At 40.8% G+C, this 14,876-nt stretch overlaps 1 protein-coding gene across 4 annotated transcripts in view; it reads left to right on the plus strand.

Moving 5' to 3' along the window:
* The window catches only part of LOC135548744 (calcium/calmodulin-dependent protein kinase kinase 1-like), a 137,691-nt gene that overhangs the window by 57,050 nt on the left and 65,765 nt on the right, over positions 1 to 14,876 (plus strand). For all 4 annotated transcript variants that reach the window (XM_064978636.1, XM_064978638.1, XM_064978639.1 and 1 more), the window contains one exon: positions 12,475 to 12,526. In XM_064978636.1, coding sequence (XP_064834708.1) covers positions 12,475 to 12,526 — 52 coding nt within the window. The remainder of the gene's footprint in view (positions 1 to 12,474; positions 12,527 to 14,876) is intronic.

Raw genomic sequence — 14,876 nt, forward strand, 5'->3', positions numbered from 1 at the left:
CTCTAGGTCATGTGGGACGCTAGCTGGCCAACATCTAGTGAGATTGCAGAGTGCCAAATTCAAATACAGAAATACTCATTATAAAAATTCAGAAAAGATACAACTATTTTACATAGGTTTAAAGATTAACTTCTTGTGAATCCAACCACGGTGTCAGATTTCAAAAATGCTTTACGGCGAAAGCATACCTTACAATTATTTGAGAACATAGCCCAGCAGACAAATCATTAAACAGTAACCAGCCAAGTAGAAGAGTTACACAAGTCAGAAATAGAGATACAATTAATCACTTACCTTTTTTTGATCTTCATATGGTTGCACTCAGAAGACATTAATTTATTCAATAAATGTTCCTTTTGTTCGATAAAGTCTCTCTTTATATCTGAAAAACTCAGTTGTGTTCGCGTGTTTTCTTCAGTAATCCACAGGCTCAAATGCAGTCACAACAGGCAGACAAAAAAATCCAAATTGTATCCGTAAAGTTCATAGAAACATGTCTAATGATGTTATTCAATCCTCAGGTTGTTTTTAGCCTAAATAATCAATCATATTTCCACCGGACAACAACGTCGTCAATATAAAAGGTAAACAAGAAAGGCACTCTCTCGGTCACGCGCATGAAAAAGCTCTGTGACACGGCAGGGTGCACTCATTCAGACTGCTCTTACTCCCTAATTTTTCAGAATACAAGCCGGAAACAATTTCTAAAGACTGACATATAGTGGAAGGCATAGGAACTGCAATTTGAGTCCTAAGTCAATAGATACTGTAATGGCATTGAATAGAAAACTACAACAACAACAACAAAATCCTACTTCCTGAATGGATTTTTCTCAGGTTTTCGCCTGCCAAATCAGTTCTGTTATACTCAGAGACTTGAGTGTTTTCTATCCAAATCTACCAATTATATGCATATCCTATCTTCTGAGTCTGTGTAGAAGCAGGTTTAATTTGGGCACGCTTTTTATCCATAATGCCAAATGCTGCCCCTACCCTAGAGAAGTTAATTCACCTGTTTCCATACATGTTTCATTTTAAAAGATGTATCTTACAAAGGAGTTGTTTAATCTAACTGCTTAACTTTATCTGTACATGGAAATGTATTTGGGATATTTTTCCCTTTTTTTCTCATCTATACAGGAAAATGCCACGGGCACTATCTGATGTGTGGAGACATTTCTCTGCAGCTAATGTAGAAGGAAAAGCGGTGTACATTTGCAAATACTGTGCCAAATTATATGTGAAGAATGCAACAAAATCTCCTGGCCAAGAGCAGAATCACCTGGCCAAGTACAGAAAGTTCCCTCGGTGCTCACAACAAGCAACCTCTGACAAAAGTCCCTCTACTACTATTTGAGGTGAAAATTATGAATCAGACACCTTATCAATAGCAACAGCTCATGGTCCTCCTGGAATCAGAAGGTTTGACTCAATGAAGGAATGTAGTCAGAGAAATGCTGATGAATTTCTTGCACGAGCTGTGTTGTCAACTGGTTCACCTCTGATGCTCACAGGCAATGTGTATTGGAAGAGATTTCTGAAAGTTCTTTTCCCAGCATATACCCCTCCAACCAGACATGCTTTATCTACTAATTTGCAGAGCCCAAGTGAAGGTCAGGAAAATCATAGAGAAAGCAGACTGCAATGCAATCATCTCTGATGGGTGGTTGAATGTTCGTTGGCAAGGAATAATTAACTACATCATCTCCAACACTCAACCAGTATTCTACAAGAGCAGATGAGCTGAAGGCATTCATCAATGACCTTGGACCACGGAAGGTATTTGCTCTCGTGACAGACAATGCTGCGAAACATGAAGGTTGCTTGGTCTAAAGTGGAGTCCTACCCTCACATCACACCCATTGGCTGTGCTGCTCATGCATCGAATCTGCTCCTCAAGGACATTATGGTACTGAAAACAATGGACACACTCTACAAGAGAGCCAAGGAAATGGTTAGGTATGTGAAGGGTCATCAAGTTATAGCAGCAATCTACCTCGCCAAGCAAAGTGAGAAGAATAAGAGCACCACATTGAAGCAGCTCAGCAACACCCATTGGGGTGGTGTTGTCATCGTGTTTGACAGTCTCCTGGAGGAGAAGGAGTCTCTCCAAGAAATGGCCTTATCACAGTCTGCTGATATGGACAGCCCCATCAAGAGGATCCTCCTGAATTGTGTATTTTGGGAGAGAGTGGTAAGCAGCCTGAAACTCCTGAAACCTACAGCTATGAGGGCACAAGGCGAGACACAGATGCAGACACAGGAGGCAGATGGTTAGAGTCCAAGATGTTTATTAACAATCCAAAAGGGGTAGGCAAGAAAATGGTTCTGGACAGGCAAAAGGTCAAAATCAGTTCAGAGTGGTACAGAATGGCAGGCAGGCTCGAGGTCAGGGCAGGCAGAATGGTCAGGACTAGTAAAAGAAAATAGAAAAGCAGACAATCACAAGGACAGGTGAAACAGATCAGGGTGAGACAATAGCAGTAGCCACTGCACGAATTGAGGGAGACAATGCCATCCTGTCTGATGTTCAGACTCTGCTTCCAGATGTAAGAGAAGAAATCCGTACTGCCCTGCCCACTTCACTGTTGCTCCAAGCAGAGGAAAGTGCTTCTGAAATACAACAAAAAGCATGAAGACTTATGCCTGAAGCCCATACATGCCACAGCGTACATGTTGGACCCCAAGTAGGCTGGCAAAAGCATCCTGTCTGGTGCAGAGATCAACAAGGCCTATGGTGTCATCACTACTGTGTCTCGCCACCTTGGCCTGGATAGGGGCAAGGTTCTTGGCAGTCTCGTGAAGTACACTTCCAAGCAAGGACTTTGGGATGGAGATGCAATATGGCAGTCGTGTCAACATATCTCATCAGCCACCTGGTGGAATGGACTTTGTGGATCTGAGGTTCTTTCCCCTGTTGCCTCAATCATCCTCCAAATCCCACCAACATCAGCCACCTCAGTGCGCAACTGGTCCTTGTTTGGGAACACACACACCAAAGCACGCAACAGGCTGACCAATACAAGGGTTGAAAAATTGGTGGACATTGGGCAAATTTGAGGCTTTTTGAGCTTGACAACAAGCCATCCTCAACAAGGTTGGAAAGTGACAGTGAAGAAGAGGCCTCAGAGTCTGATGTTCAAGAGGTGGACATTGAGGAGGTGGAAGCCTGACATGGAAGCCTGACAGGAAGACAACCAAAGCTTTAGTTTCTAGACTATCATTTTACAGGTGTACGTTGAAAATGTTTTTGGGAGAAGCGATAGATCATTGGGGATCATTTAATATTCCATTTATTTTCTGGTTCAGTGACATCATCCCATGTGAAGAGTCAACTCATTTAATTGAAGTTAAATTTGTAACTAAATCGTTTTTTTGTTTTTTTTTCTATTGGAAGGATTTGCAATTATGTCTACTTATGATAAGTTAAAAAAAGGTTTATGTTTCTGTCTCCATATGATGTGGTAAATATATCCAATGCAAAAAAATATCTACATTTAAATGGTATTAATATTAATTTGCATATAAATCCGCTAATTCCCATATATTCCTATTAATTCCCCTATATTCCTGTTATTTCCCATATATTCCCGTTAATTCCCATGGACATTTTCCACCTCTGAATATTCCCCAAAATGTGCAACCCTAGTGGATATGATACACACTGTAAAAATGTTCTAATGACTAACATCTGGTTCCAGCCTCCACTGCTATGGAAATGGTGTACTACAGCAGGGGTTGTGGTTGTCACTGTCTGTCCTCAACGTGTCAGCTGGAGGCAGCAGGCAGGGGGCCAATAAAATATCCTGTTGTCCTTTTACAAGTCATGGATGGAGGATAAAAGCGACATGAGTAAGGATATGAGGGTGCAACAGGAAGGGATCGCCAGGAGGGGACCTGCATGGTGTCAGCTGTACAGTACACCACTGTAAACAAGGAGGTTGTTACATTTGATCATTTAATGTCACGGCCCAGTGTTTTCATTGCCTATAATTAAAGGAACATTTCAAATGTTTTTAACTTCATATTCATCATCCCCAGCACCACCCTAACATCAACATGTGAAGATTGCACGTTTCTATGTTTTGTAGTATAAAAGATAAAGGAAGAGAAGTGTTTCCAATGACATCAACCAAATAGTAGACAATTAGTAGACAACTAGTTGGCAACGCCTACTCATAATTGATTAAAATCACATAATGCACACCTTGGAAACACTTATCTTCCTCCAACTTTTACTACAAAACCCAGAAACGTAAAATTCTCACATATGATGTTAGGATGGTCCTGGAGATGAATATGACATATATAATGTATTTTATTATTATTACAATATGAGTGAAAATGTTTGCCTTCCAAAATGTATTTATTAAGTATGTTAAAAAGCTGCTTTTCTGTGTTTAAATAGTGTGGGAGTATCCCAACAACAGAATGGTGTGGGTGTATAGCGGTCATGAAATATATTAATGACAATTAAACATCACATTATATATAGGACTAGTCAACAACATTATTTGGGTATTAACTAACAGAATATACACATTTAAAGTGAGATTCTCGCCCGACAGTTACTTTAAAATGTAAATGAAGTTATTTAGCAAGTGAACACTCTTATCCACAGTGACAAAGAGTGCATTCAACTGAAGGAGAGCAGTTCTGGAAACCCTACTGTAGTAGTAGATCAGTGAGACGGTATTTTCTGTCAGTGTTATTTAAATCTTTGTGATTGAAGAAGCATTTTGCTATCTCTTTATGCATTTGTAATCCAGCCTAATTACACTGTCAGCTCATTGCCACGGGCTCATTGTGTTCTCTCTGACACTGTAGTAGTCATAGTAGTAGTGCACTCCCTGCCCCGTAGTGTTTTGAAAACAGTAGTTTTGCCTGCATAGCACACACATACACGGTTTTGCCTGCATAGCGTTCCCCTGACACACCTTTTAATATACAGGACTTTCTCTTCCCTCTCTCTTCTCTCTTCCCTAGCCTCCCTCGCTTTGCTCTGACAAACCAATGCTCCTCAACTTGTCAGCACTACAAAGACTCTGTAAATCCCTTTACCAAGGGAGGGATTGTCCTTGAACTCATGAAAATATCATTTATTTCTGTGGTGGAGAATTCAGATTATGTACAGCTCTTAGCAGTTTGTGTCCTTTTGGAATATTACTTTTATCTGTTGAGATAGTCATCAGGACCACCCCAGGCCTTTTGAAAAGCAGATAAGACATATAGGACATCAGTGGACGACTACAGTCGTATATAACTACAAATTTCATCTTGTTCCAAATTTACTTCGATTTGAAATGACCTTTTCAAATTTCTTACATTGAGTTACAAACAATTAAATAAATACCCTGTAAGTCAAGAAATAAAGTGGGTTCAATAACTTGAAATAATGTCCAAACATATTCTTTACACAAGACTTTCAGATCTAGTAGCCACAATATCATAACCAAGCATTGGCTACCTTAATATATCAGGCTCGTTGCTAGAGGGTTTCCGAAAATGTGGCGCCCGACAACATGACCGGACCCATATGCAGTGAGTGCATAACTCATTAGGGCGTCCGCCCATGGTGCTCAGAATGACAGAAATCACATTTAGATTTTGGAAGTAGCGATTTTATCATTTAAATCTTGGTGGGGCAAACATTTTTAAAAGTGGGATGCATGCCAGCAAAGCCACTACACAACACTAAACAATACATGAATTTCACTATAACGGTAACGTAAACTGTTAGGGCCTTCATAAAGCTGACCCAATATCAGTCCCAATATCTTCCCACTGCTACACCTGACTATCAGCGGAGCCTTGTCTGGCAGCCTCATTTACTGTTTTAAAAAAACATAGCTGATATAGCTGATTTACTTAAACAAATGTGGTTTTTAATGACAATTGAGATGTATAAACTACGACAAGCGGATAAGAGGCAATCCGCAATTTTGATTAAGACATTAATGAGCGAGCTAGGACAGACGTAGTCAATGTAACTATTTGTTTAGCACTTTGAAATGTACAGAGACAGAATTCAGAACATGGGCCGTTCTTACAGTGTTCTCCCTGTACACCAAGTCAGAGCCGTAGGATAAATAAAGGGGGCATATAAGCAGACAATGAAAGCTCTTACAATATTAATTTATTACATTTCTCTAAAACAGGTTATAGGCTACATGTGCACCAAGTCAGAACAGTAGGCAAAATTAAGAGGGGTAAATAGACTAAATTATTAGGGTGAGGTACATGAACTACTAACATCTTAATACACAACATACACTTAGTATTACTTTCTTAGCTACAGTATACATACAATGGGGCAAAAAAAGTATTTAGTCAGCCACCAATTGTGCAAGTTCTCCCACTTAAAAAGATGAGAGAGGCCTGTAATTTTCATCATAGGTACATTTCAAATATGACAGACAAAATGAGAAGAAAAAAAATCCAGAAAATCACATTGTAGGATTTTTTATGAATTTATTTGCAAATGATGGTGGAAAATAAACTTTTGTAATTGACCAAATACTTATCTCAATACTTTGAAATGCTTCTTACGAAGCCACTCCTTCGTTGCCCGGGCGGTGTGTTTGGGATCATTGTCATGCTGAAAGACCCAGCCACGTTTCATCTTCCCTTGCTGATGGAAGGAGGTTTTCACACAAAATCTCACGATACATGGCCCCATTCATTCTTTCCTTTACACGGATCAGTCATCCTGGTCCTTTGCAGAAAAACAGCCCCAAAGCATGATGTTTCCACCCCCATGCTTCACAGTAGGTATGGTGTTCTTTGGATGCAACTCAGCATTCTTTGACCTCCAAACACAACGAGTTGAGTTTTTACCAAAAAGTTCTATTTTTGGTTTCATCTGACCATATGACATTCTCCCAATCTTATTCTGGATCATCCAAATGCTCTCTAGCAAACTTCAGACGGGCCTGGACATGTATTGGCTTAAGCAGGGGGACACGTCTGGCACTGCAGGATTTGAGTCCCTGGCGGCGTATTGTGTTACTGATGGTAGGCTTTGTTACTTTGGTCCCAGTTCTCTGCAGGTCATTCACTAGGTCCCCCCGTGTGCTTCTGGGATTTTTGCTCACCGTTCTTGTGATCATTTTGACCCCACAGGGTGAGATCTTGCGTGGAGCCCCAGATTGAGGGAGATTATCAGTGGTCTTGTATGTCTTCCATTTCCTAATAATTGCTCCCACAGTTGATTTCTTCAAACCAAGCTGCTTACCTATTGCAGATTCAGTCTTCCCAGCCTGGTGCAGGTCTACAATTTTGTTTCTGGTGTCCTTTGACAGCTCTTTGGTCTTGGCCATAGTGGAGTTTGGAGTGTGACTGTTTGAGGTTGTGGACAGGTGTCTTTTATACTGGTAACAAGTTCAAACAGGTGCCATTAATACAGGTAACGAGCGGGGGACAAGAAGTTAAAGAAGAAGTTACAGGTCTGTGAGAGCCAGAAATCTTGCTTGTTTGTAGGTGACCAAATACTTATTTTCCACCATAATTTACAAATAAATTCATTAAATCCTAAAATGTGATTTTCTGGATTTTTTTCTCTCATTTTGTCTGTCATAGTTTAAGTGTACCTATGATGAAAATTGCAGGCCTCTCTCATCTTTTTAAGTGGGAGAACTTGCACAATTGGTGGCTGACTAAATACTTTTTTGCCCCACTGTATGTATACTTTATGATATTCAGGTCGTAGCTCTAGAAAGAGGAATTTACAATTCCGAGTTGGATGACAGCTCAAACCGTATTTTCCCAGTCGGAGCTCATTTATTCCCGAGTCAAGTTTTCGCAGTTCCGATTTTATAGTTGTTTTGAGCGCGTCACAAACCATGCTTCATTGACAGCATGGCCAATGTTGAATGTTTATAATTTTAAACATGGAAAATATCCCCTTTAATGCCAGATTTGGGACCACACAGCCACTCCACTGAATAGCAGGCTAGTGATTGCTTTGCAATGCTTGCAGTCAGCCACTGTCACTGATTCCTTCCAAACCACTCATTGTTGAAATTGCTATTTCCAACTTGTTGTTTAATGTTTATGTCCAATGGCTGATGAGCACCGATATGTTTTATCTAGAATTTCTCTTCATATGACAAGGATTAAAAAGGATTTGCCTGCAGATTGTCGACTTGATTCATGAAGATGACTTCTAGCTAACATTTTGAAAGTATGATGTTGACATGATCAGTCTAATCAAAGCTACTGTACATATAACGTGATTTGACGTAATTTGGTGGCCAATGACCTTGAGCCTTCTTGGATGGGCACTTCTAATGTAACTCTATGGCAGCACCCAAGGGGCTAGAGTTTTCTAGCGCTACCCTTAGACTTGGCGGTAACGTAGTGTCCCCATGAGTGACAGCCACTGAGCTAATCACGACGCAACGCTCCATATTTTCTGCTGGCTTGCCCCACCACCACAGAAAGCACCGAGCTAGGCTGATACACCAGCATTTTGGAGCTGCCTTACTCAACAACAAAAAAACATGTTTGTATGCAGCTTTATTAACTCAATGATATATAATATTTTTGCTTTGTTTGCAAACTGATATGTGACATGTATCTATACCAAAATAACATGCAAAATGGAAAAAATAAATAAATATATAAATTACATTGAAGGGTCGCCACTGGATTATGGTATTGCATTTTAACTGAACATGCAACTTGTGTAATGAAGCAGCCAATAAAAATATAATTTTCAAACATTTGCTAAAATGCAATTTGCTGGAAAACACCATTTTAAACAGTGCAGCTGGGAAAAGTCCATTCTAAACAGCGCACCTGATAGCGGTTCCATATGTAACAGAGATGAAAATCTCTGTTAGAAAGATAGAAAGAGGGGGAATCTAAAAATGCAACAACTAGGATGGGTTGCTAATATTACTAGGGTTGTTTTTGCCTTTGATTTCTGTGCTTTTGCCTTCATTGTGTGAATTGTTTGCCCTTTTTATATATTTTTTTATCAATTCCCCATTGCATATGTCACCATTAGTAAATGTACCATTAATCCCTGTCATTTGGTTACATACATTTCAGTTAATGCATGTATTAATTACAGTCATTTACCGTTCTCATTCTGGGAATGGAAACATTGTTTGCAGAGTTCTAAACCTGCTACACTTGGGAAATGTTTTTGGTTTATTTCATAACGATCATTTATTAGATTTTTAAATGTTTTCATTGTCCTTTGTTTGGAGTGCTCAATGTGAGCAATGAACATGTGTCTGGTTTCTCTGGCCTGATAATGTTGAGGGAGCGCGTGTGTAACAGTTCAGCTTCCGTCCCTCTCCTCGTCCCTACCTGGGCTCGAACCAGGGATTTTCTGCACACATAGACAACAGTCACCCTCGAAGCATCGTTACCCATCGCTCCACAAAAGCCACGGCGATTGCAGAGCATGGGGAACAACTACTTCAAGGTCTCAGGGCGAGTGACGTTACAGATTGAAACGCTATTAGCGCGCACCCTGCTAACCATTTCGCATCGGTTACACGTGCAACTGAGCACTCAGAGTACCTGGCCTACAGCGTGGACATTTAGGAAAGTGTTTTTTAACATCCATTGCAAATGATAATATACACTGCTAAAAAAATAAAGGGAACACTAAAATAACTTATACTTTTTTCTTTACATAGTTGAATGTGCTAACAACAAAATCACAAAAATTATCAATGGATATCAAATTTATCAACCCATGGAGGTCTGGATTTGGAGTGACACTCAAAATTAAAGTGGAAAACCACACTACAGGCTGATCCAACTTTGATGTAATGTCCTTAAAACAAGTCAAAATGAGGCTCAGTAGTGTGTGTGGCCTCTACGTACCTGTATAACCTCCCTACAACGCCTGGGCATGCTCCTGATGAGGTGGCGGATGGTATCCTGAGGGATCTCCTCCCAGACCTGGACTAAAGCATCCTCTGGCGAGCACATGGAGAGCTGTGAGGCCCCTCAAAGAAATGCCACTCCACACCATGACTGACCCACCGCCAAACCGGTCATGCTGGAGGATGTTGCAGGCAGCAGAACGTTTTTAACGGACCTCTGAGACTATCACAGTGCAGGTGCATTTATACGGAGACTTGATTACACACAGGTGGATTATATTTATCATCATTAGTCATTTAGGTCAACATTGGATCATTCAGAGATCCTCACTGAATTTTTGGAGAGAGTTTGCTGCACTGAAAGTAAAGGGGCTGCATAATTCGCAAAGTTCAAGGGGGCCGAATACTTTCGCAAGGCACTGTATGTGATGAGTCAAAAAAGTTAGTGCAAAAGAGGTCATGCAGATAGTCTATAGTAGTAGCTGTTTCACTGACTATTTAGCAGTCTTGTGGCTTGAGGGTAGAAGCTATTCAGGGTCCTGTTGGTTCCAGATGCAGTGAGTCAATATGCTCTCAATGGTGCAGCTGTAGAACTTTTTGAGGATTTGAGGGCCCTTGCCAAATCTTTTCAGCCTTCTGAAGGGGAAGATGCATTGTCGGGCCCTCTTCACGACTGTGTTGGTGTGTTTGGACCATGGCTGATCCTTAGTGATGTGGACACCGAGGAACTTGAAGCGCTCGACCCGTTCCACTAAATCCCTGTCGCTGTGAATGTGGGGGTGCTCGGCCCTCCATTTCCTGCAGTCCACGATTAACTCCTTTTTCTTGATGACATTGAGGGAATGGTGGTTGTCCTGGCACCACACTGCCAGGTCTCTGACTCCCTCCCTATAGGCTGTCTCATCAGGTGATCAGGCACACCACTGTCGTGTTGTCGGCAAACTTAATGATGGTGTTGCAGTCGTGCAGGGCCACGCAGTCGTGGGTGAACAGGGAGTACAGAATGGGACTAAGCACGCACCTCAGAGGGGCCTCCGTGTTGAGGGTCAGCATGGCGGATGTGTTGTTGCCTACCCTCACCTCCTGGGGGCGGCCCGTCCAGGATCCAGTTGCAAAGGGAAGTGTTCAGTTCCAGGGTCCTTAACTTAGGGATAAGCTTGGAGGGCGCTATGGTGTTTAACGCTGAGCTATAGTCAATGAACAGCATTCTCATGTCGATGTTCCTTTTGTCCATGTGGGGCCGTGTGGAGTGCAATAGAGATTGCGTCATCTGTGGATCTGTTGGATCTTGAATAGGCTCCAATGTTGTGAATAACTAGCAACACTACTGATGGTGGTAATGTAGCAGTGGAATTAACAGAATGAAAAAACATCTCTCCTCTGAGATATGCACTATCCATTCATCCTTTTCATCCGCTGAACAATGACTAGTCTGATGTCCCTGACATTACACACAGAATCAGGGAATGTACTAGCATGGTGGTGTTACTGGGAGAAATAGAAATGATCTCCTATAAAATATGCACCATCCATGGTCCTTCATCATCGTGTCTGAACAGCATCTGATATCCTTAACATTACACACACAGGGGGAGAATATGAATGCTGCCATTAATAATGCTGTGTGATGCTTTCAGATGGATCTTATTCATTAGCCAACACAAAAATACATTTAATCCGCAGGTGCAAGGAATTAACACCTAATTAGTGCTATAGAGGAGAAGGTAATTAGATGTGTGTGTGTGTGCCACTGAAGGAACTGGGCTCTCAAATCATTTGAACACCAGAATACTCTGAAGATGTGATGTCACAGAATGTTTTTAATTCTATCCTGAGCTGAAGGATTGAAATACTTTACTTACAGAAGAAAGTGTAGGATTGAACTTCAATAGCATTACAGTAGGTAACTAGTTAATGAGTTTATATTTGAATGCTTCCTGGAGTCATTACCATAACTGTATTCTACATGGTAGCTAGTAGAGTTAAACTAGTCACTAACAGAAGTCAACCCTTCCTTAACAGAAGCATTATTCCACCGTGTGTCACTTCATTTCTAGAGTCATTTATGCAATCACTTACCCACCTGCAGAGTGAGTGGTCCTGGGAATTTTAAGTACGTCATTAGCACAATAAACAATATTTCTGAAAGCTTTTCTTTTATTAATATGGAAATGAATCCAGGAAGTTAGAGATGTTATTATGCCATCCATTTCACTGGAAATTAGGATGCTTTGATTGCTAGTGTCATGCCGACCATTGTGTACTGAACGCTAATGAATATGACATTTATTGAATGCCGAAAGACTTCAGACTTTACACCTTTAAGAAAAACAGCTGTTCTGTATGTACCGTAACTAGTAAGCCCCTGTTTGTTAGTCTCTCTCTCTTAATCCTGTTCAGCATTGGATGGATGGATGGATGGATAAATAAATGTATGGATTAATGAATTAACAAACATTATTGAATAAACCTGATGTACTCAAATCTGTTCTGCACTAAAGTACACTGTATGGTCTGTGTGTGTTTGTTATAGTGATTCAACTAATAGTGAGTGAGTGACCAGAATGAAATGCATGGCATGTTAGCTCACCAATATCACCAATCTCATCCCCCTCTCCTTCTCTTCCAGGCCATGAAGGTGGTGTCCAAGAAGAAGCTGATGAAGCAGTATGGATTCCCACGTACGTGGAACACGGTTTGGCTTTTACACATTCAACACTCATTGGTCTCTGGTCCTCTGGAGCTCAGTTGGTGACTTTGATTTCCCTGTACCACCCACACGTAAACAATGTATACACGCATGACTGTAAGTCATGTTGGATAAAAGTGTCTTCTAAATGGAATATATTATATAATTAAAATCCAGCTCAAAGGACCATCAAACAAAGGATACAGATAGGATGTTAAGTAGTGTGACCACATGCTCCAAATTGTGAGGGGCAGTCACACATTTCAGTCCCTCGTCCCACATCCTGCAACCAAACAATCCTGCATTTTTATCAACAAATTAAAACACCACTAATTTACAAAAAAAGGTTGATTTGTCCTGTATTTCAGTCAACCTGTCTTTTGGGGTTGCACTTATGACAAGATATACAGTGCATTCGGGAAAGTATTAAGTGTTAAGTTACAGCTTTACTCTAAAATTAATGAAATCGTTTTTTCCCCCTCATCAATCTACACACAATACCCCATAATGACAAAGCAAAGAGTCTTGCTGGTTCCAAACTTTTTTCATTTAAGAATGATGGAGGCCACTGTGTTCTAGACCTTCAATCCTGCAGAAATGTTTTTGCTACCCTTCCCCAGATCTGTGCCTCGACACAATCCTGTCTCGGAGCTCTACGGATAATCCCTTTGACCTCATGGCTTGGTTTTTGCTCTGACATGCACGGTCAACTGTGGGACTTTACATAGACAGCTATGTGCCTTTCCAAATCATGTTTAATCAATTGAATTTACCACAAGTGGACTCCCAGAAAGTTGATGAAACATCTCATGGATGATCAATGTAAACAGGACACACGTAAGCTACATTTCGAGGCTCATAGCAAAGGGTCTGTACACTTATGTAAATAAGGTATTTCTGTTTTAAATTTTTAATAAGTTTGCAAAAATGTATAAAAACCTGTTTTTGCTTTGTGATTATGGGGTATTTATTGTGTGCTGATTGATGAATAAGGCACAAAATGTGGAAAAGGGAAAGGGGCCTGAATGCTTTCCGAATGCACTGTATATCATAAGGATGTGGCACTGGTGATGTAAAACACTTCTCCAATTGCTGCCAACTGCTGTTGAGATCTGTTATTCTGTGCAGCGCAAAATCGAGACGTGGGCCAATGCCATATTGTCAACCAATCACATTTGTCAAATCGTTTCGGGCAAAATTCCAGCTAAATTTAGAGAGAACAGCTTGGAGAGGACTACTTACGAAGAGCTACAAAAGTAAGGAGGCCTAAGTCACTATTATTTGAGTCACAGGCATGTCTCAAGTCACAAGATCCTGTTCTCAAGTCGACTCCCAAGTACAATGTGTCGAGTCTCGAATCAAGTCCAAGACGTGCATTCTAAGAGCAGGTCGCTGCGCAAATGTAGCTTGTCATTATAGCCATCAACGGTGATGCATTTTCAAAACACAAGATATAGAAATAACCTGGGTTTTAGACCTGCATTTTGAGCTGAAAGTCATTTGTGTTAGCAGTCAGTATCAACTAAGGATATCATGTCACATTTTCACTTCTCTGGAGTCCAGAGCAAGCAGGATCATATGGTCTACTTGTACACAGTGGAGGATTCAAGATCTGATGGAAAGCATGATTTGTCTAGCTTTTTTCTTCCTTACAAATATTGTAATTCATTTGTCAGAATATGTTACATCTTCATCCCATAAGTATTGCAGGTAGTACGATGTTACAGCTACCTCTAGACACATAACCGCTGAGGTATATAATTAGAAACGCACCCGAACTAGGCCTATTTGAAATATGAAAATAATCAGTGGAATCATCACCAGGTCTGGCAAAGATGCGTCTGTAGCAGATTGCCAAACTGTATTTTATATGGATAATATGAGTGTAGGTAGGCTACTCTGTTTTTGCCATGAAAACACATAGAAAATGAAACAACCGCTTTCAGGTCACTAATCTGGATATGTTGTCATGGCCGTCATGGGAAAAAGACCAAAGCGAATCGTGGTGAACGTACATTACTTTTTATTTCGGAATGACGCCAACAAAACAAGACACAAACGTGACGCTTACAGGGCTAAGTGCCACAAACAAAGTTAACTACCCACAACAAAAGGAGGGAAAAAGGGCTACCAAAGTATGATTCCCAATCAGAGACAACAATAGACAGCTGTCCCTGATTGAGAACCATACCCGGCCAACACATAGAAACACAAATCATAGAAATAAAGGACATATAATGCCCACCCAAATCACACCCTGACCAAACCAAAAAGAGACTTGAAAAAAGGCTCTCTAAGGTCAGGGCGTGACATATGTTCGCCCATCATTGGTCATAAGTCAA

The sequence above is a fragment of the Oncorhynchus masou genome, chromosome 11 (assembly GCF_036934945.1).
Source record: "Oncorhynchus masou masou isolate Uvic2021 chromosome 11, UVic_Omas_1.1, whole genome shotgun sequence".
NCBI classification, from domain to species: domain Eukaryota; kingdom Metazoa; phylum Chordata; class Actinopteri; order Salmoniformes; family Salmonidae; genus Oncorhynchus; species Oncorhynchus masou.